A 23,393-nucleotide genomic window follows, 5' to 3' on the forward strand; every position below is an offset into this window, starting at 1 on the left:
CTCCTATACAGGTAGTCACAGGTAAAAACAACAGGTGAACTCTGGTCAGTGGTCAAGACATCTGGGACACTTGACAGTTGATCACATACCAAGCTGACCAAACTTTTTTTATCTTGGGAATATGATTTTCTAAAATAAATCCTATTCATTCGTTCATTTTAAATAAAGCTAATACATGTATTCACAGCAGTACATTATGGAAGATGTATTTTTTTAAAAGCAATAAAAGTTAATTGAAACTTATATTCACACAGTCAGATATAAAAAGTGCATTAATATTGCAATCATTTCAAAATGGAATCACCATTTCATCTTATTTATGTAATATTTATTCCATTTCATTTATTTCTATAAATTCTAGAATTCACTTTTATCATTTACTAAGAATATGAATTGTTTAAAGCACTAAGTTTACATTAAATTGATATTTTATAATTATTCTTTACAATATTATATCACTTTTTGTATTTTTAGAGTAGTTTGAGAATGTTATGTAACATATGAGCAATGTCATTATAATTTTCAGATGACTCATTATCAAACTAGATACCAATTAGGACGTCACTAATGACGACCTTTATCAGGAAAAGGGAAAAACATGGTCATATAATAATGTTACTTTTCTACTGTCATAAGTTTAATTGAGAATCATGTTACAGACGTAATTTAAGTGCAACAGGGGATTCCAGAGCCAGGAATGGGAGGGGACTGGGGACTCCAAAGGGGGCCTATACCTTTGAGGGGATTTCAGAGCTGGGAAGGGGAGGGCAGTGGGGACTCCAAAGGGGACTGATACCTTTGAGGGGATTTCAGAGCCGGGAGGGGGAGGACAGTGGGGACTCCAATGGGGACTGATACCTTTGAGGGGATTTCAGAGCTGGAAAGGGGAGGACAGTGAGGACTCCAATGGGGACTGATACCTTTGAGGGGATTTCAGAGCTGGAAAGGGGAGGACAGTGGGGACTCCAAAGGGGACTGATACCTTTTTAGGGGATTTCAGAGTCGGGAAGGGGAGGACAGTGGGGACTCCAAAGGGGACTGATACCTTTCAGGGGATTTCAGAGTCGGGAAGGGGAGGACAGTGGGGACTCCAAAGGGGACTGATACCTTTTTAGGGGATTTCAGAGCCGGGAAGGGGAGGACAGTGGGGACTCCAAAGGGGACTGATACCTTTGAGGGGATTTCAGAGCTGGAAAGGGGAGGGCAGTGGGGACTCCAAAAGGGACTGATACCTTTGAGGGGATTTCAGAGCCGGGAGGGGGAGGGCAGTGGGGACCCCAAAGGGGAATGATACCTTTGAGGGGATTTCAGACCTGGAGAGGGGAGGGCAGTGGTGATTCTTGAGGGGACCTGTATCTTTGTGAGGGGATTCAAGAGCTTGGAATGGGTGGCGATTGGGGATTCTAAAGGGGACCTTACCCTTTGAGGGGATTCCAGAGCTGGGAAGGGAAGGAAAGTGGGGACTTTACAAGGGACCTATACCTTTGAAGGGGTTCAATTTGTAATATGACATAACATTCATATAATACTATAGTTAGTGTTTACATTGTCACTATAAAGTGGTTATTTTTCATGTATAATTATAGTTGCTGTAGGCAAGAACAATATGAAAATGACTTTTGAAATCAAAAAGTTTTTGTAAATATAATAGTTTGTTATTTATATACAATGTATTTGGCAAAGTTTTCTTCGTAGTTTTTTATCCTGACATACTGTTGGATCCGAGACCGATGCATATGCTAGCTTACAGTAGTCTACCAGAGTATGTGTACGGCAAAATGAGTGGTGAAATGAGTTGAGGACTTCTAAGGAAGAGGCGAGTTCCTCTCAAAATTGGGGCCAGATAAAAAAAGATGCAACCAAACTATTGGGATCTGACGAGCGGTTGACAGGAATCTATTCTCAAGGTAATCTTTGATGTGTCCGATTTCTGTAGTAGTTACACTTCGGCAAATTCACCAGTGTGACAGTAATGTTTTTGTTTTCCAATCCAAATTTAATGTGACACTCCTCCGGAGCATTTCAGGTCAAAGGTCGTGTCTGAATCGGGTACTTGTGGTTTGACTCATACCCTTAATCCTTTGGGGACTGTTCCGTTTTAAATGCATTTCTCTAAAAAGGTGATACGGTTCTGGCACAGAAAGCTTTAATAGATTGTCTCTGAAGAACTTTGAAATATGGTACCATGGTGGCCGGAATGTTAATACCTTTCAAACTGTTCTTTGTTATTGGTCTCCCATTGTTGTAAGGTTGATGTCATCTGTGTTTCAGATGATACTTTAAACCTGAAGTCTGTTTAGTGTTAAAACTCATGGTATGTGGTGTGAGCAGGACCCTGTTCGGGTTCAGAGGTGCTCATCCGGCGGATCATTTCCGAGATGCCAGGGCATATATATTTTGTTCTGACATTATAAGCAAAGGTGGTCATCATCAAACAAGAATTCATCAGAAATCCAAGGTAATCATAGTCAAATATTTCATCCTAATCTGGTGTAACAGGAAAGCTGGTAGTGTGCCTCCACCAGGGATCGAACCCATGACCCACAGCTTGTAGGTCCAACGCTCTATCAATTGAGCTAAAGGGAAATTTCCCCAGCGTGAAGCGAGAAGCATAACCATATCACTATGTATGCTATATTTTCAAATAAAACCTGCCACACTACACCCCATTTTTCAAATGTGTTTGCCCCCAAACATACATCAGCCTAGGTTTTATCTCCAAAGCCTCACAATCTCCTATAGCTTACACTTGAAGTGGTCAACAGTACCAAATTTAACAGGAAAAAGAGAAGTGCGCCTCTATTGGGTATTGAAAGTGACCCTCAGCTTGTAGGTCAAACACTTTACCTACCCAAATAAAGCGAAATTCTCCCAAGGTCAAGCTAGAAGGCAGTGATATGGTCACTCTGTACACAATTAAATGTAAATATCATTATCTAAAACATATATTACTACCATTGTCAGCAACAAGTTATCGTTGATTAAGACGAAATACCAGAAGGGACGTTTGATAAGACATGGTGTTTGAATTTTGTGATGTTTAAGTAAGATAGAACAATATGCCAGTGCTGTAAGACAGAGAGTGAGTTAAATATAAATAAACCAAGGATCATGATTTAACACTTTGCCTTCTGCATAATGCAGTTGTCTCCCCTTTACCCTCCCATTAGGTCATATTTTTATATTGTCTGTGAAACTGTGAACATTGCACTTAAATATCTAACTAGTACAGTGACTGAAATTAGATTAATTCAAATAAGAAAAAAATCTTTTAATATTGCCTAAAAACAACAATTAAATTTGATTTATGAGACATACATCTTTAATTCTACCCATAATAGGCCAGAGGCATTGCAGGTAGTGATGTCATATTTTCATATTAAAAAGAAATTACTTTTAACATCTGAGTAAGGTGAGATCACCAACAGTAGGCAAATATTAAAAGGTGCTATACATCTCAGACAGAGCTTTTTTGTTTACTGGGTTTAAGCCAGGGTCATTTTGAGGTGGGGTCTCCTTGTAGTATATGCTGTCGGTGATGTAGCAGCTTTAAAAGTTCTCTAGTGACTGTACATAGGTTATAAACTTGACACCTACCTGTGATGTGACCCCATATTTGACGAAATGCTGCAGCAGATACTTGTCATGGTGGGCCAAAACATTCTCTATCAAACTCAGGATGTTGATGGGAGGGTTGGGGAAATACTCGAACCAATGTTCAGCCCAGTTCTCTGTAAAAGACAAATTTTGTTTCCATCATTAATTTCAATGTATATAAGTATTTATCAAGAAGAGCAGACTGGCCACAAGTAGACTGGAAACTGTAACATAACTCATAACTTTTCCTCTTTAATTGTAGTTTTTTCTCAAATTTTAAGCAGTACATGTACACACACCTTATAATATTTTTTTCTCACTTATTAACTAACCCTGATAACACCACAGCAGATCTACTGTACTAGACTGTCAATAAGCCCCTCGTTGGGAATAAGCCCCCTCCCTTATCTATAAAGTCTTTTGGAACCATGCCTACATTCGACAATAAGCCCCCAACCCTCTCAAATCCCTTTATTTCCTACTAGGGATTGGGGGTTTATTGTCGATCAAGTATTGTTTACAGTAATTTGCATCCTTTGTCTTACACTGTGTTTAAGCAGATTTAATAGTGGTTTCGGAAAAGTCATCTTTTTGAAGTGATGCTGGCTTTATCTCAAATTTACTTAACACTGAACTCATTTCAATGATAATTTCCTCTATTTCACCACCAAAATAAACAAAATGCTTTTGATTTTTTACAAATTTTCTGCATTCCTCTTCTCCGATATAACCTCTTAAGAGCTGATTATTACAGGTAATTGAATTCAAATCCAAGGAAAATAATATTTATGCAAAAGTTTAAAGTGAAATGCTGATGATGCTGACAATGGAGGAACCATAGTCTCACTTTCATGACTTTTCTTCACAAGCATGACAACAAATTACATTCCTTAGTAATAACTTATGAATTTATCTTAAACAGACATGGCATTTACAGTGTCATAAACACCACATTACAATGTTAACTCAGTATATACTTACCCATGATAGTGGCGATGATTTCGAAGCAGACTAGATGGTTGTTCTGGAAGAGTTTGACGAATGGGAATACAAGCACTGGAAGGTACTGAGTCTCTCCGAAAATCGGGGACCAATGGGCGAGGGCTGATAGGATCCTAGGAAATCATAGACATAATTGTGTGAACCTTTTTATAACCTTGTGTATTGGAATGCCAGCAATGGAAGGTATCGAGTCTCTCGGAAATCAGGGACCAAATCAGATTTGTTTTACAAAATATCTGACCTTGTTCGAGATAAAGTGGTTTGAAACATGTACATGTACAAGCCTATCTTAATTACAACACCTAAAAAGAGAGATAAAATTCACTTCATGTGACAAATTGAACCAACCTCAAGAGATTAAATTCCTTGTATGTGACAAATGACCTACCTCTGTAGGACTCGGAGTAACTTTCTACTCTTTATAGGATATTCCTCCTGTAGGTTGACGTACGCCGGATGGGTGCCTTTGTCTACGAGGGCAGCATAGGCCGTGTGGTTCTCAGGAAGACGTAGTACTGATCTCCAGATAAACATACGATATTTGCTCGGGTACTCTCCATACCCCTTTAGTATAGCTGTTAACCTTTCCATGTTAAGTCTCTCCGGAATCTCAATCTGAATCGAAACAAAAACTCTTGGTTAAGATAAAAGTTTGTACGCTATATATTTTATATTTGACCAAATTTGTGCCCTGTGTGCACTTGGAAACAAAAAACAAAAAACAAAAAAAACAGAGGGATGTGCTAACCAAACTATTCACAGGTTAAAGAAAAATGTCATATGCATTGGCAGATTAGTGAGAAAGGCAAATTTTTTATTTCCTGTTTAAAAAAAAAAATTCTATTTTCAGTATTCCATCCATTTTCCCAAAATGGAAGAACACACAATTGGAGACAAGAGTACATATCAGATCAGGTAAAATACAACTAAAAGAGTTCCAGGAATTTCACCAATAATTAATTAGGTTTCTGCTCAAATGTGCCTCTCTACTGTGTATTTCCAACAAAAAACCAAATCTTTAACAGTATATAACAGATTCCTTAATAATGTACCTTTATGAGTATGTTAATGCACACTTTTGAAACCATTAAAAACTTTTTGAAACATTCACATACAATAATACATTGACAGCTTACCTCTTTTGATCCTGTCGGCTCTCCAACCATCTTATTCTCTTTTCCACCTGCACGACCTTTACCCTTTTGTCTGAGGCTGGGTTTTGTGGAAGTATCAGCCATTTTGTTACCGGACACAACCTTTACCAATGGAGCAGGAGGCTAGAAAATTGAAAACATCATATCAGGAAATGTTGTTAAAAAAACAATACATCAAGTAACTTTGAATGCTGAAACTTTCTTTCAGAATCCAAGATGGCAGGCACCTCAAAAAACAACTAGAAAATGTATTGACCCTGATCTGGGTTTGATGGATTGGAACAAAACGTCAAAAAACCGCTAAAACAAATTACTTTCCAATATGACGTGACAGTTTTGATAATATTTATCCCAAAAGAGCTTTTACTCAAACATCAGTAGCTGTTACACTGGTGTACACTCCAAAATTAATTTGTAAATGGACGGATTGACAAAAAAAACACTATATGCCTTCCATCACTTCCTCACAAATACATGTAAACAATCCATCATGGTAGATGGTGTGCTGAAACTTTGATGGCATACTGTCGGCCATACAAACAGTACATACTTACTTTGTTTAGTTCCGATGACATTGCGTGTAGGTTAAACACATTCAGACTTCCGTCCTCCATGACAGACGATAGGTGGCGCCCCGAAGAGCTCACTGTGATATTGTTTATCTTGTTTTCTATACTTCCGATATCAAATAATAGTTTGCAAGTGTTGATGTTGATGAAACGCACAATACCATCCTGACTGAGAACTCCCAGGACCTATAGAAATCAATTAAATTAGTACATTATAATCTAATCGAGTGATTTTTTTTTTTTAAATTACAAAATTTAATTATTTTCAAATTAAAACAATTATGAAACAAATAACATTAACGTATATCAAGTAATGGGAAGCAGATGTCAAAGTCTTAATATGAGAGGAAACAAGAGATCCCAGAGAAAAACATACATAGTTGACCAACTTGACCCACAGGCATACCAGTATATATATGGCACAAGGTATTGAGAGGTTCTTCAATCTCTATACTTTTCATAATTTGAAACTGTCTCTCAAAGACTCAACTTATAGGTACTTAATATTCAACAGTAATTATATATCAGAATAAAAGGGTTATCCTAATTTCAAAATCATCAAGGACAAAATAATAAAATGTTCAAAATCGTAAATCTATATCCTGTGGTAATATAAAAGAACTTAAAAAAAAAATCATTTTAGATTACTTGTGAAAAAGGTAATATCAATTCTTGTTTAGATGGAAATACACAAGGGGTCTTATGTTTTATGTCTTACAAATTATTATTATAACAATTACCAAGTACATTGTACTGAGTCTGGTGTAGAGGATGTACTATATCCTGTACCAGAAATTTATCATTAAATATCATTAAATGTCATTAAATGTTGAGAGGGAACAAGAGTAACCAGAGGAACCCATGTGGTCTGGTAGCTATAGGTGACCCCATACCTTTTCATGTCCAATCTGGATAACAATTAACCTTCACCTATTGGCCTAGGTGAATGGAAGTTTGTTGCCACTTCGCCACCTGACAATCCTAACAATAATACCCGGATAATGTATAAAGAACAGTCCATAAGTAAGAACAAACCTGATTGGCTCCCGCATCAAAGTTATCTGGGAGGAAGACCATCTGTTTGACGGTAGTCACCTTGGCTGGGAGCTCAACGATGCGTAGAAGTCTATGTGTGTCCAAATCCCAAAGATGTATAAACCGTGACTTTCCTCCAGCTGCCAGGATCCGTCCATCCCTAATTAAAGAAACGAACAGGTACAGGTAACAAACTTATCACTGTATTTCAGTAAATCAAAGAGTATCCAATTTTTTAATGTATAACACTCTTTTGACATTAGCGAGAAGATTGTTTCTTTTAAGCTGTACAAAAATTTGATTAAGGCTTCCCTTAAACAGTACATGTAATTATCATATCCAGTTTACTAGATATTTATGGACATTCTACTAATGGAATACGCTACACGAGAAGATGGTAAGAACCTATCTCAGGTGTGAAACATGTTCATTCTGTTACTACTGATAATTTCTGAAATTCTCTTAAATTGGCTGAAGTAGACCGGGTAGCATGGAACTATTTCCACGAATATGAACATACTGACACCAGATATATATCTTTAACAAGATCAACTCAAGCTGCTGGTGTTCAAAATTATCCATCATATACATAATAAAACAAAATACTGTACCCCTTTTCATGTTTACTATATATTATAACATTTCCTACATAAATGCACAGAGCTTGTGAAGAATCTCTGAAAACCGAAGTGATAGTCAGCCAATTATCTCTGGACAGGCACAGCTGATCTGTCCCATGCCAAAAATTCCTACTGCCAGCCTAAGTTCTGAAACGCCATCGGTCTTTATGGTTCAACACTTTCAACCATTTTAACTAGTTATGTAAAAGCACTGTAAGAGTATCTATGCTTAAGTATATGTGCCAAAAGTTCCTCGGGAGAGCCTTTGTCCCCAACTATACAGGCCTAACCAGTTGAACTGTTCCAACTGGTAAACCAAAACCACCCAACGAGTCATACCCACAATTAAGACTTACTTGGTAGATATGAAGGCTCTGTAATGCGGACTGTTTCCCGGGGGTACCGGTAACTGGTATTTACACTTTAAAGTGTCCGACTCCCAGGCAAATATAGTGTCATCCTTGAAACCAGTTATTATCACATTGCTGAGTGGCAGGAAGAACACCTAAAACAGAAAAAAATACCACTTGTAATAAAATGCTTCAAGATGAGTTGCATGTATACCATCATTCTAATGTAATTCTGATTGATTTGTTTACTATATCAAATCACATATCAACAGAATTCCTGGAATTAGACCAGTATTTTATTTTTTTTGCTGTAATAGGCACGTACAGGGGCCAGAGCATAAACTTTACCTAGTGGAAGGGGTGGGATGATGCTGCTCACAATATCGTAACATTATCATTTTACATTGAGTAACCATGTCGTAAATGATGACGTCATCAATTTTGATGCACAATCCAAGGAGCATTGTAGATGGCCCTGATAATCAAACATCTCAAGCCTCATGCAAGAGTTTGGCTGGCCAGCACTTGTCAAACCTCATGCTGACTGACATAACTCTTACACTCGGGTTGAGATATTCCTGTCCAAGGAACAAACCCACGATAGATTCTATTTTTTCTTTTACTGAACAGCAACAGACATAGATGGGCATACAATATTTAACTTCTAGTTTATTAGAAGCAACAGCATTTACATCATCTAGAATAAAATTTGGAAGGTTGATCTAGGCTGCATGCTGTCATTGATACATCTGATATTTCCTAATCAGGTAAAGATGCAAAAATTGTTACAGCAATGGTCTCATGAGTCCCATTACCAAACCATGTGGATGCTAAAATTAGATTTAAACAAAATACCTGTACAATACCAACATCCTCCTTGATGTTCAGTTTGCGTTTACGTTGGAAAGTGTCAAGATCCCACAGTTGGGCCGTATCTGTTGATGTTGTTAGAGCGTATCGCCCCGATGCGTGTACAGAGATGTCACGGATAGCAGACTCATGCCCTTTCATCCATGCAACCATTTCTTTTGTATCTGAAATATGAAAATAAAATATGCAATGTATAGGAAAGTTTTGATTGATTTTTGCTGGATTTATATCCCATAAACAGCCCAGGGTCATTTTGAGGTAGGGTCTATTTGTAGTAGCTGATGGCAACTTCAATGAACATCATATAGGAGGTCTGTCACAATGCAAGTCATCTAATGCTATAAGGGTAAATTGTCTTGCCAAAGGACACAACCACAACAGCACAGAACGGTCCCTGATCTCAACTTCCTGAGAAACACAAACTGCCCTGAATAGGGATCTAACCACACACAACTCAGATCTTCACCCGATCTACTCTGACAATATTAAAGGTCACAGATACTCTAATGCAATCAGAGGGACTAAGACCTCTTATAAGTACTGGAGTGAACCTAATGAGTTCGCATTAGTCTGATGGTCTACCAACTGACCTATACACAAATATGGACCCCTTGAGTATAAATTAAGCCAAACAAATTAGGGAATGGTGTCGAAAATCATCTTTGCCTATACAAGCAGTATTTTTCTGTTGATTGTAATTCAAAGTGAACTGATTACCTAACCAATTTAATTAATCCATTACGAAATTTCACAATATTGGTTAATTGCCTAAATTCCAAACCCAAGTAATAGGGAAGGTTCAGTAACAGGCCTTTAATTTTCTGCAGCACAACCAACCTGTGTCAAAGCACTTGAGAGAGTAATCTGAGAGACCAACGAGGAACTCCGACTTTCGACGGAGATTAAATGCTACAGCTGTACAGGGATGTCCTGTCTTCTGTCCGAGGAAAAATCTACAAAAATATCAACATTTCTCTTAGTCTACAAAAACTACTCACCAGGGTAAGTAATCAAAAAATAATAATTTATAATTAAATTTAGTCCAGTCTCTAAAAGCATTTTGTTCTCCATACCCATAAGGGAAAAAATTCATAATTCTTAGTTACCATATTCAGTGTACACTAACAAAACATCTGACGGGTATATATACTCAATAATTTACAGTGAAAAGTCTCAATGTTGAATGTATTTTTCAGAATTACTTAAACAGAGTATTTTTATTGATTCACTTCGATTCTCTGTAACAGTGTCTAAAGTTAAATTATAAAACTGAAGATTGTGATGAATTCATTAACTAGTGAGGTAAATCATTTTCATGGGTTTTAATCTACAGTCAAACCTCGATGATTCGAACTTCGTTGATTCGAATTTCTCGCTGTATCGAACTTTTTGCTTGGTCCCGAAGAACTTCTCCCCTAGATGCCCTGACTGACAATAGGGATAACGATAGCGTGTGTTGTCACTCCCGATCATGGGGCTAATTAATAATCAGACCAAATTGATAGATAAAGGGGGTATTTAGAAGGCATGACATTTAATCACTCCGGTAAAACATTTCGGTAGTCGTCTCTGATAATCTTCGCCGCCATTGAAATCAGCGGTCGGTGAGTAAATTTTACGGAACTATAAAACAAGCGGACCAATTTTAAACACAAACAATTAGCGATGTCTTCACTCATAAGTGTCACATTGCAAACTTATACATAAATATCCAAGTAAATCGATTATTTGTCATTCAATCATGCATTCTCCAACCGATCGGCATTCCGTATTTTATATGCACATAACGTAACCGCACGTGTCTTTAGCAGAAAAGCCTAACGACTTACGTAAGTGTGCATTGTACTTCTTTTGCTTTATCTGTTCAACACGATATAAGTGTTTTGTAACCGATACATAGTTTGTTTAATTAATAAAATGCTTAGGTATAATTAATGAAAAGTATTTTTATTTTGTTGTGTTTGAGGTATAAATTAACATTTGAGCCTGACAGGCGACGATCATCACGAAGACACCGAGGACATGTAACTTTAACATATATGGTCATTATCAAGAAAACATCGATCTATTGTCAACCATGAATAATTCGAAGTCCCGCTGTTTCGAAGTTTTTCTGTTAGTCCCTTGAACTTCGAAACATCGAAGTTTGACTGTATATAAGTACACACCCATCCTGATCCCCTTTTTCCCGAAAAAGGAACAGGTGATCTTACTAAGTTAATAAAGACTGGCATACAGTATAATTTACATTTGACAATTTACCACTGCATCACATACATGTACATACTTTAAATGTATGTAAAAAATTAAAAGAAATTTTCATGTGAAGAAATGATGATTTTAGGATGAGGTATATATTTTGATGTACAAAAACTTTTTAGTTCTTCAATGTCATATAAACCACAGTGCACAGACAAAAGAAAGCATTCATTTTGAGATTAAATCATTACCTGTTTTTATTGAGGTCGAATACGTAGACATTGCCTTGATGATCCCCAGCCACGAAAGTTTCTGTCTGGCCATCAAAGGCAGTATGAAGGAAACGAACATTCCGACTGAACTGAGAAAGAGTCCCAGCCTGGCTATGTTGGATGCTGACCATCAACCTGTGGAAAATAGTTAAACATGTACATCCATAAAAAGGCAATAAATGTTGTTTTTTTCTTCTTTGAATGCTGATATAAAGCATTATTAATTATCAGTCATTGGATGTATCAAACTCTATATTCAACAAACGTCTGTAATTTACAAGATTTTTTTTATCCTGTGGCCTGACAATGGGGGCTATATATAATGATTGCCTGATTTTATTCAGGTTTTGAAGGTCGTCATCGCACAACTATTGGTTTAAATGAAAACCTTATTTATTTTACAAAAATTGCAAAACAATAAAGTCATAACAACTTGATATTAATCACTCTTGTTGGCCCAGATGTATCGCAAGGTGGCTAGCGATATGATTAGTATCGCGATACAGGGGTCACGATACAATAGGTATCACAATATATGTGAAGCTGATGACCTAACAGATATCTGATATTCCATCATACAGTAGTCATGTTTTGTTTGTGGTATTTCCGGAATATTTGAGTCTTAAGTCTACATTTGTTACAAAAAAACATATGTGTTGTCCGTTTCCCACAAAGCATTCTTGAATTTATATAATTTGGATTTGAAAGAACTCCAACAGGCAGCCATGCTGTTTACTACAAAATGTAAGCTAATGATGGTCAAGGGAGCTAACTACCAATTTTCAAGTATCACGATACAAATCAAGGATAGACGATGCATCGATGCACCACTCTGCGATCCAATACATCAATGCATCGGTGAATCATTACACCACTAGGAAACATGCAAGGGGCTTATTATGGGAGGAAACCGGACCGGAGTACCTGCAGAAAACCCATATGGTTGACCAGATGACCCCATACCTTTCCATGTCTGATCGGGGTAATTGAAACCAAACTGCCCAGATTAAAGGCAAGTGCATTATCACTATGCCATCGGGTAACCCAACCACCTAACTTATTGGGTAACAAAATGCGTATTTAACCATGGCCAGCTGAACAACGGTGGGGCTGTTATGAAGACAATGCATATTTAGTTATTTACAGGCCTAGGTATTCTTTGACTCTAAGGTTCAAGGCATAGACATGTGGCTGATTTAATTTCTTTGGGTGTTTTTCTAATGTGATTTTTGTGCAAAATTAATACAGTATAAGTTAATAGCATTCAGATTTTTTTTCTTCAGTTTATTGGCCTTTTTAATAAGATTTTCATACATATAATTTTTGACAGTTGAGAAAGAATTAATTTCTTTATAAACAGAATGGGTGTCATGGTGAAGTGTCAAAATTCAAGGCCTGAAATAGTATTATATGAACATATTTCAAGGCAGACATCCAAAATCTAAAGGCCAGATCTTGAGGCTTATATGAAGAAATACATTTGTACTAGTTCTTTAAGACGAGAAAAGATTTGTTTGTGCCAATTTTACAATGTTTTTGTTTACTCAATTTTAGCGTAAAATTAGATATTAGTACTGTTACACACACCCCGGCCTGGCCGTGCATTTTCCCACTCTTCTTACATTTGGTGCCGTGACCAAACCTTGTTTCAAATGATGTGAACACTTGACAAGGGGATACCCGAACCCTGGATGCGAGTTGTCAGGTCTTGCAGGTCAAAGATTCTAAAAGGGAGGGGAGAGAATAGCAGAATTGGACTGGGTCAATAATCGGCGACCCAGAAGCTCAATTGGTAGGGCATGAGCATCCAGCTAGTGTTTGGATGTCCAGGGTTTGAGTTCAAGTCTGGCCGCTCATTTTTCCACTCCTTTCATGAATTTTATTTATTCCCTTACCTGATTATTATCGATTTGAATAGAGCTTTAGGTCCAGCAGTATGGTTTGTGATTTTTAAGTTTTATATCAAGAAATTTGTATGGAGACTGATACTAAATGTGTATATATATATGTCATACTTTTGTAGCTGGACAAGACTGGGTCGATTATCGGTGACAAGGTAGCTCAATTGGTAGAGCATCCGGCTAGTGTTCGGAGGTCCCGGGTTCGAACCCTGGTCTGGCCGCTACATTTTCTCCTCTCCTGTTACAAAATTGGCCCCCAACTAAAAAATACCCACACGGTGGTGGTATAAAGGTCTTGTGTGTCTTCGAGGGCGAAGACTTGGAAAAAGGAGGGAGGTGTAGCGGGACTGGACTTGGTCGATAATCGGTGACCAGGTAGCTCAATTGGTAGAGCATCCGGCTAGTGTTAGGAGGTCCCGGGTTCGAACCCCGGTCTGGCCGCTACATTTTCTCCTCTCCTGTTACACTTTTTTAACTTACCCATTATCAGCTGATGGTGTGGGCTTGCGGTGCCAGATTTTCCCACTAGCTTTGTGAGCTACATCAAGTGATTGCATTGTTTATGTCAACACTGTGTATTACAATTGATGTGTATCCTGTTATTTCAGCTGCTGATATACCATCATCACCCTTATGACAATCTGGAATCATAATAGAAAGTTAGTAATAGACACATGGTAAGTTTCCTGAATCATTGGTCTATTTCAGCTATCTGTATCAGAGACCTATATACAAATTAAACATTTCACATTACAGGTTTATGTTTTTCTGTTGAAAAGAGTAATTACCTAAGAAAGATTAAATTTATCCCTCATGAAAACAAGAGGCCAACATTTCAATCACGGCGCTTTTACACAAGAATCATTTTTTAACAAAAGTGTATACCAAATCATGGCTATAACCCAACGCATATATAGTCACTTCCGCAGACACCCTAAACATGCTCACACTTACGCATACATAGCTGCTACATTTTAATGACACCTACAATATTCATTCTTTCTATATACACAATGCAATCTCCTTTCAGTAAGCAGCAGTACAATGCACAACACTAGTCTAGGACTTTAAGGTAAAATATACGTATATACTCTATATGCAGCTCTTGATATCACAAACTAAAACATCTGGCTGTTTTTAGATTTTATCTGTAACCTGCACAAAAAAATATATGAAAAAGAAATCTTTAATGTAAATTCACCACTTTTAAACAAGTATTACTTCATGAACATGCATTTTGTTCTCACCTCGATATTAGATCTCACGGGGATACTTGCAAGACAAATACATGGAATAGCCAACTGGTTGTAACATCCCGCGAGTTGCTGAACGAATATAATCTGTGCACAGTATAATATCAATAAATACAGAGAAAATCAGGACTAATGCACCGTCCGAGGAGTCAAAACAATACGGAATTTCGATATATTTCCCATAAATGACATCATGCCTTGATAATGAAACCTCTACCTGTCTACGTTTCTACGATTTTGTTTACATGGGAAGCGGGATCGGACATGTTTTCAATTTTGACGCCAGTGTTAAATAAATTTACGGATTCTAAAGTGGAACCAAACCATATACCGACTTATTAATATTAAAAAGCTATCAGTGTGATTTATCATCTTCACTTTATCTGATAAAATAAATCTACTTTGAGTAGATCATGATTTTTTAAAAAGCTATACTAATAATATAAATACCATTCTGTACTTGCGTTTCGTCTTTTTGATTTGCATAACTCATGGTTCTTTCATTTATTCGGCTGGAGCGATAAGGCACCTCTTAACGGAACACGTAGTTTCTTACCAAATATGAGACCAATTCAATAACCAGATCCACATTAGGTATACAATGTTTAGAAGGAATATCAAATGATTAACAAAATGAGTTAGATCTATATTCAGTCATTACATTAAGAGGGGCACTGCTTTTTTTAGGTCAGCTTCGGCACGAAAATATATTTTCTGTTAAACTGTTTCAGTCGGTAAGGAATTATTTTCACAAAAAAGTGTTTGTCACAGTCTGTGAAGAGCGGGAAGAATACACATAGAAAATGGTTGAATTGTTCATTTATGGTTTATAATAATTTTCACACCATGTTTACACTTAATGCCGTGTAAAAAACTGCATTTTTTATGTGAACGGAAAGCGAATCCGGATTAGGCGTACCATTTCTCCGTGCCGAAAGTCAAATTAGTCAGCATAGTTAAACTTCCGTTCTGTAGAAAAAGTGTTGAGGTACACGTCAGGTTATATTTAGATGATCAGCATTTTACAAAGTGGACATTGATTGAAAAGATCAAACATGGCTTCAAACGACATTGGCGACTGGTATAGGGGAATTCCCTTTTTAACAAAATATTGGTTCACAGGATCAATTGTGGTGCCTATATTAGCCCGATTTAGCATCCTGAACCCAATGTGGCTATTTCTACATTATGAATCAGTTGTGTACAAGTTTCAGGTAAATATACTTCATTGAAATTTGATTATGTGCCTATAATGTACATGAATAATATCAATTTGTAATTGGACAAGAGAAATCAATGGTTGTTTAGAAAAGGCAGAATATACAGGAATATTTTTATCAGACATCATATCTGTACCATAAAATTCACCATTTAGCCTTCACAATGAGGTGATGCAACAAGTGATGAGAAAGTCAAAATATTGACCACTGACTTAGGTTGCTATATGAATTTTACAATAAGAAATTTAGGCATCAATATTACATATGTGTGCAGCATGAGCATCAATATTGGTAAAGGTGAAACAGGTTAGGAACTCCACCGTAAGCAGGTTGGGGAAATCTGCCATTAAATTGTTTTGAAGTAGCTGAATCCAGCTATGTTTAGCTAGAGTAGCTAAAAATGGCAGATTTCCCTAACCTGGTAAGGTCAAGATTGTCTCGGTTTTATGAGAAAACTTTCTATTTTCGATTGAAATGCGCATGCCCTATTACAATGTATATATAAAACATTAAAGTTTCATATTTTGGTATTACTACACCACTTCTGCTATCATTAACAACTTCTGTTTTCACAGTTTTTGTTTCTGGCATAATTTCACCGATTTTATAATAACATAATTTTTAGAAGGTGAAAAACCAAGAAATTTGCAAAGATAAGTACATACAAATAAAATAGGCTGGGACCATCACCACGCTAATGATAGAAAGCCTGGGGCTCAAATTAACAATTTCTTGCTCTAAAATATAATTATATGTCATGATCAGGTGTTGGAGCCTCTGACTGGCTATATTAGGGAACAGAAGATTTTATTTTATATCATATCATTTAATAATTAAAAGATAAAACACAATAATGTACATGTAACCATATGGCCAGATATCAATGGAGTCTAAATGATCAAGCTCTTTTAGATTGACAACACAGTATGTACTTTCGAAATCCAAGGGTTCAACTTGCAATCCATGTACTACATGTGATTAGCCTGTACTCTTGGATTTTGAAATGAGAGAATTCAAGTGCCTTTGTGAGCCCACTTGTCTACTATTTAAAATGAAATTAAGCTGAGTATCATATATATTGCAGTATAACAAACTTATGTGTTGTTCTTGTTTTTAGTTCTGGAGACCATTGACGTCTGTGCTGTTCTATCCTATTTCTGGAGGAAATGGATTCCATTACCTCATCAACCTATATTTCTTATATTCATACTCAACACGTTTGGAGACAGGTAAGTATTTTACTGAATATGAACAAGTTAAGTAATACTTTTTGTAAATTCGTTAAGTGCTTGTTGCAATATGTAGCTCAGTTGGTTAGAACTCCAGCCTCGTAACCTCAGGTGAAGATCCAAGGTGCGTGGTTCGATGCTCCCTACCAATGTCAGTTTGCATTTCTTAGGAAGCTGAGAAATGTGCCAGTCTGTACTGTCGTGGTTGTGTCCTTGGGCAAGACGCTTTACCCTAATTGCTTGTGATGCAATGCGACAGGCCTCTTGTATGTTGTTCAGTGATTAGGAAGTATACGTATACAATCACCAATTGCAATCTATATTAGGCTTAGCCCTATATATAGCTAGATCACTTTGCTTTTATTTCCCTGCACCATATATAGTCACTGTCTCGACATTTTGCTCATTATGATTAAAATTTGGAAAATTTATACTGGCTTTATATTGACATTTTCATCTACCAGATTTTGTTTCACACTACACTTGTGAATTCACTGATTCATAGCAGCAATTATTATCAGAAATGGTAATTTGACTTCTGAAATTGCTGGAAGTCAGGAGTTAGCTGGATACCCTGTATCTTATGAGGCCACTGTTGAATGGGTAAATTGTTTCTATTTTCAGGTATCTTTGATGGAAAGCCTGCAGAATATGCCTTCATGTTGCTCTTCAACTGGCTCTCTCTGGTTGTATCCTTTTGTCATTATTTTGCCGGCCAATGCTGGGGAAAAATTGTATACAATTTGGTGATGTATTTAGGACGTTTGTCTTTATAAAGGTACATGTATGCGGATTCAGTTCAAAACTACATGATTTTCAGGTTTTCATTTGAACACATTCACCTTGAAAATATTTGGCCTGGAAATGAAATTGATTTAATAAAGATCAGTAAGTGTGTTTCATTATGTCTGTGATCATAGAAGCAGCACAAGAGGCATGTTGTTTGAAATCCCTACTCATGGTTGTATTTCAGACGAAATTTTGTAAAGGTTAATTAACATGGTACTGACGTGTTTAATATGCTCACACACTGTAATCAACACTAGTAACTCGATTGCCCTTGTAAAATGTCACTGTCTAAGAAAACCTCATTTTGATGCTGCCTTTAACATTGTTTCACTTGGATTTGTGTATTGAGTGTTCCTCTTTTGTCTGTTTTCCCTTACATGTGTTGATCAGATAATTGGTCTTATTGGCGAGATCTTTGTAAGTATATCTAATCTCATTGTCTTGATGATATCATATAATTTGAATTATCTTTTGTCTCCTTAAATGAGTATAAATCACATAAAAGAATCATACATAGGAACATAAGATGAATATTATTCAATGAAAAAAACTTGGTTAAACCAGGAAATATCTCAAAGAGTAAAATATTCCAGACACAGTTTGATTACTTTCAGTATAATACAAGCATTGCCTACTTGTGATGTTGATCTAATGTTTTGTAAACCTGAGTAGATGTATATTAACCTTCGCTGATTGCCATTCCAGTTATTGATGGACCCCATGGTCCTGAGTGTTCTGTATGTGTGGTGTCAGCTGAACAAGGACACAGTCGTACAATTTTGGTTTGGAACACAGTTTAAGGTTTGTATACTACATGTATATGTTTCAGTTCCTTAAATTTAACAGTCTACTGAGAGCCCTGGCCACAAATCATATTAATCCAGCAGTATAAGCCTTAGGTGTGGTGATAAACTTTTAACTTTTCCAGTTTCTTTAGAAATGCCAACAAATGAAATTTCACTATCTAATGTATGATATGCCCATCGCCTCCATTTTGTCAGATATTATTTTGTGTTGATCGGTTCCCCTAGCTAATTGTGGGATAAAGATAGGTACTTCTGAAAGAATGGAAAGTATTATCTTCATGTTGTGGTGACAGCATTTCTATCTGGACATTTCTGGTAATGTACATTGAAATTACAATGGTTTGTCATTCATCGTCAAATATTGAAAGGAGAACCAGTCATTAGGCAATTTGTTAGTTTATTAAAGATATTTGTGAACAAATCTCATGGATCTGAGCCCATTTGTTCGAAAGGTGATTAGCTTAATCACTTGATTAGTGAAAATCTCATGTGTCCTTTAAAGCCTGTGTGTGTGTATGTTCCAGTTTGTTCCTTGAAATAAAATAGGCGGGGAAGAAGAGACTGACAAGTGTTATAATAGAAATGACCAGAAATGATTTTATCAGGATTTTAAAATTGTTGTAAAACTGTAATTAGCCTATATATATAGCTAATCACGTTTTGAGCAACTGGGCCCTGATACTTTGTAAAAAGTGTTGTCAAAAAGTCATATAACCTTTAGAAATAAATGTACTTTATACCTATATACAGCTATGATAATGAATTGTATGTTGTTTTCAGGCTATGTACTTGCCATGGGTTCTGCTGGCTTTCAACATGATCTTGGGACAAGGGTATGTATTGTATAGCTTTTAGAGTAAATAAGTCATTATGGCAAGTAATGCTTTAAGAGTGAATAAGTCATTATGACAAGTAATGCTTTAAGAGTAAATAAGTCATTATGACAAGTAATGCTTTAAGAGTGAATATATTGCACAATGGATACAAGTTATGTTTGAAAACAAATAATGGGTTTATTTTAATCTACCGTGTCTCAGCCAAGTTTAGACAACAGGCCGAGACTATTTAATTCAACAGGTTTAGGTACACTAGGTTTCAAACGTTTGGGCGATATGGACTGGTTTTATATAGAATAATAATAATTAATCTTTAGTACAAGAACTGTTATGTACATGTATATGGATTACTCTCTTTAAAAAAAAAACATTTTTTTTCTTCAGTGGAATCTCGGAGCTACTAGGAATCCTTGTCGGACACCTGTACTTCTTTTTAATGTTTAAATACCCACAAGACTTTGGAGGAGCTCGCTTTCTCACTGTACCAAACATATTGTAAGTACTTATATACTAAAGGGTTATAGATATATTGAAATTTAATGTGGTCCTTCTCCGATAAAATGGGATCCTTCTGTATAATTTGAATGGGGCCCTGTATTACGCCTTAAAAGACTATGGAAACAGCTTCTATAGACATATTTCATATCTCTTATACCCCGATAGCATTTATTTGAAATACATTATCAAAATTACTTTAAAAAATATTGAGATTTGATATTTTTGAACATTTTACAGTATTTGTAGCTCACTGCATTCAGAAGTCATTTGAATCAATGAATGGAAACAAAATGAAAATCGATAGCATGTATTTATTTTACAGTAAATTAACTTAGATCTATTACTTGTAACAAGTCCACCATGATCAAAGCTAACAAATGTGATTTCATTGTCCTGAAATAAAACACAACCACAACTTTCTGTCCAAGTTTATGTGGGGCGGCCTGAGTTAAATTCAGGATTAACATACAACATAGAGCAGAACATTTGACAAAATTACTCTAACGATGAAATCTTATACATGTACATGTACCAGTACTATGAAGATAATTTTTATCTTTACTAACTGCCTGCCCAAGGTTGATTGAACTCTTAAATTTAGCCTTAGGCAAATGAACCAGCTGTCCTTGTATACATGTGCACTTGTATGACTAGTGAATTATTTAACTATTCAATAGTTACATATATATTTGTATACATCAAGAACAGTATTGTGGTATTTGATGTAGTAACTAGTGAAATGTGATCTGTACATCATGTTAAAATGTTATCGGAGAAAAATGTTCATGGAGTCTGAACCAGGATGAAAATTATCACACTCATCCTAGTGGTTACAAGTGTCAGTAACTTGTCAGAGAATTGTATTTCTCCAACAATAGGTCCATGCCTGTTGGCAAGCTCATCAATATGTCTATTGCAATTTGATAAAAAGAAGTGGAGGAGCGTGATCTGCCCTTGATCTATTTAGAGCAGATTTCAGGCATCAAAAAATATCTTAATTCTCGATTACTTTCAAACCTAATTTTGTTACTGTTGCTTGTGTGCAACATTGTGGAAGATTTGTTATTGAATCTGATTCTTGATGATGATGATGATGATGATGATGATGATAATGATGATTGCTGAGTGTATGAAGATTTGATAAAACATCTATCATCAATTTGAAGTATTCCTTTCCTGTAATATAATATCTGTTTTATCCTCAGGTATAAGTATTTACCAAACAGACGAGGCGGTGTTTCTGGCTTTGGGATGGCACCATCGAGTCGTCGACAACAACAAGACGAGGGCCACGATAATCATAATTGGGGACATGGCAATCACCTGAACTAGACTGCAGAATCACAATATTTACTGCGGAACTCGTCGACATTGTTATTTATAAAATCAGGACCGATTTGATGTTCGTTAACTGAAAATACATCAGAGCTTCACAAATACTTTCTTATATTGGAAAACTTTTTTCAAGTTAATGAAACATCGTAAAACTGGGACCTGATAGTGTGATGCAACTTAAATCTTGACATACATATGGCATGTTTGGATCTCCAATGGAAAAAAAATGTTTTACACATTTAAAAGAGAATATTCCATAGCTAATCATATTGCCAGTGTTTGAAAATGTAGAATAAGTCATTTTATGCAGTATGGATGATCTGTAAATTGACAAAAGCTTTTTTTTTAAGACGATGACCACCACAAATACTTTTTGTAGACATAAGGTGATGAATCCGCCGCCATCTGTCAACCGTATACAGGTTATTGCAACGCATAATGTTAGTGTCTTATGGTTTGGGATATTTTGGTGTTATAATAAATGCATTGCCCTAATTTCCATTATTTTTGTATTTTGGTAAACAGGTTAAGAAAAGGATTTTATTTCTGAGAAATAATATATGAGCTCATCATCATCATCAGCTTGAAACTGAAACGTTTTCTTACGATGAATGATGTAACTTATGTATTTATTTTTATTTATTTTTTTTTTGTAATTCCATGAAATGTTAGATATCTTAACAATAACTTGACAGTTTTCATTACTGAATAGTGTCTGTCAATGTTTAATGAATTCCAAGTGACAGATATCATTGTTACAAGTTCTACAAGGTATATATACATATAAGGGTAGAGGTTTGCTGCTCTGTATAACTACATTTGATTCATTCATTTCTCATCAGTTTTTCTGTTCTTTCCATATATGTGTTCCTTAATATAAATCATCTGGAAAATCATCTATTGTAAGGTTGCATTCCTGATACCATTGACTACTTTTACTGAATTCCACGTAAGAGGAGGCTGATAAAAAATCCATTACTGTAAACGTACTTATTTTAGCGCAATCAAATTTTAGCGCATTTGCAGATTTTAGCCAGTTAGCGCAATGATGAATTAGCGCATCCACAGAACTTTCTATAGAAATAGAACGTACAAAAAGTAATTAGCGCAATCATAATTTAGCGCAAGGCTTCCAGCGCGAAAAGCGCTAAAATAAAATCACCGCTAAAATATGTACGTTTACAGTATTACAGGTTATAAGGAAATTCCGTTAGGGTACCAGATATATTTTGTGGGTTCTGAGATTAAACAAAACCAGGGTTCTCGCACAAATTCTATCCCCTCGGGTAAAATCTCCCTATTTCCCATACCTGTGATTTACTTGAAATAAATTTTTAAGGCATCGCTCCTTTACCAGTTGAAATGCCAGTATACAAACTACATTTATTAAACAGGAAGTGCTTTAATCTTTGACATCATCGGGTGATATTCATGATGATTATTACCAGTGATGTTCAGAAGGATGTTATGTCATATTTTCTAATAAACAAAATCACTTTTCACATGTTTAATTTGTCGGGAGCCATATTATGCTACAGAATTCCTTTAATATATATATTTATCAGATGACATGTAAGTATCATTTCAAATGTTTTATTGAAACCATTAAAACATATTTCCATTAATTTGAATATTTTATATTTTATCATCACTATAATTCAATTTTAAGGTGATTTCTGTTTACTGTTAAGGTTAATTTCAAGGGTTTCTGATTCTAGCTCATCGTCGGAAACCCACAGTTGATTGCACTATACTACCCTACACTTATCAGTGTAGCATAGCATAGTGGATTGTAGCATAGCATAGTGCAATCAATCGTGGGTCGGTGTAGCATAGCGTAGTGCTATTAACTGTGGGT

The 23,393-nt window shown here is 36.1% G+C and overlaps 2 protein-coding genes across 2 annotated transcripts in view; one reads left to right on the forward strand and one right to left on the reverse strand.

Moving 5' to 3' along the window:
• The window catches only part of LOC117337634 (TBC1 domain family member 31-like), a 31,869-nt gene extending 16,774 nt beyond the window's left edge, over positions 1-15,095 (reverse strand). Inside the window, exons 1-12 of the mRNA XM_033898713.1 lie at positions 14,817-15,095; positions 14,050-14,210; positions 11,648-11,803; positions 10,035-10,150; positions 9,183-9,361; positions 8,334-8,482; positions 7,358-7,517; positions 6,308-6,508; positions 5,736-5,876; positions 4,988-5,214; positions 4,579-4,712; positions 3,598-3,731 (exon numbers count right to left, since the gene is read on the reverse strand). Of these exons, the coding sequence (XP_033754604.1) occupies positions 3,598-3,731; positions 4,579-4,712; positions 4,988-5,214; positions 5,736-5,876; positions 6,308-6,508; positions 7,358-7,517; positions 8,334-8,482; positions 9,183-9,361; positions 10,035-10,150; positions 11,648-11,803; positions 14,050-14,126 (1,674 nt within the window). The 5' untranslated portion in view covers positions 14,127-14,210; positions 14,817-15,095. The remainder of the gene's footprint in view (positions 1-3,597; positions 3,732-4,578; positions 4,713-4,987; positions 5,215-5,735; positions 5,877-6,307; positions 6,509-7,357; positions 7,518-8,333; positions 8,483-9,182; positions 9,362-10,034; positions 10,151-11,647; positions 11,804-14,049; positions 14,211-14,816) is intronic.
• Positions 15,096-15,704: 609 nt separating this feature from the next.
• LOC117338352 (derlin-1-like) lies at positions 15,705-23,160 on the forward strand. Its single transcript, XM_033899676.1, has 8 exons — positions 15,705-16,036; positions 17,160-17,271; positions 17,896-17,960; positions 18,451-18,477; positions 18,766-18,861; positions 19,647-19,699; positions 20,087-20,197; positions 21,406-23,160. Exons 1-8 carry the CDS (start codon positions 15,878-15,880, stop codon positions 21,530-21,532), a joined length of 750 nt encoding a protein of 249 aa, XP_033755567.1. The 5' UTR covers positions 15,705-15,877; the 3' UTR covers positions 21,533-23,160.
• The last annotated feature ends 233 nt before the right edge of the window (positions 23,161-23,393 follow it).

This window comes from Pecten maximus, chromosome 11 (genome assembly GCF_902652985.1).
Source record: "Pecten maximus chromosome 11, xPecMax1.1, whole genome shotgun sequence".
In the NCBI taxonomy this organism is placed as follows: domain Eukaryota; kingdom Metazoa; phylum Mollusca; class Bivalvia; order Pectinida; family Pectinidae; genus Pecten; species Pecten maximus.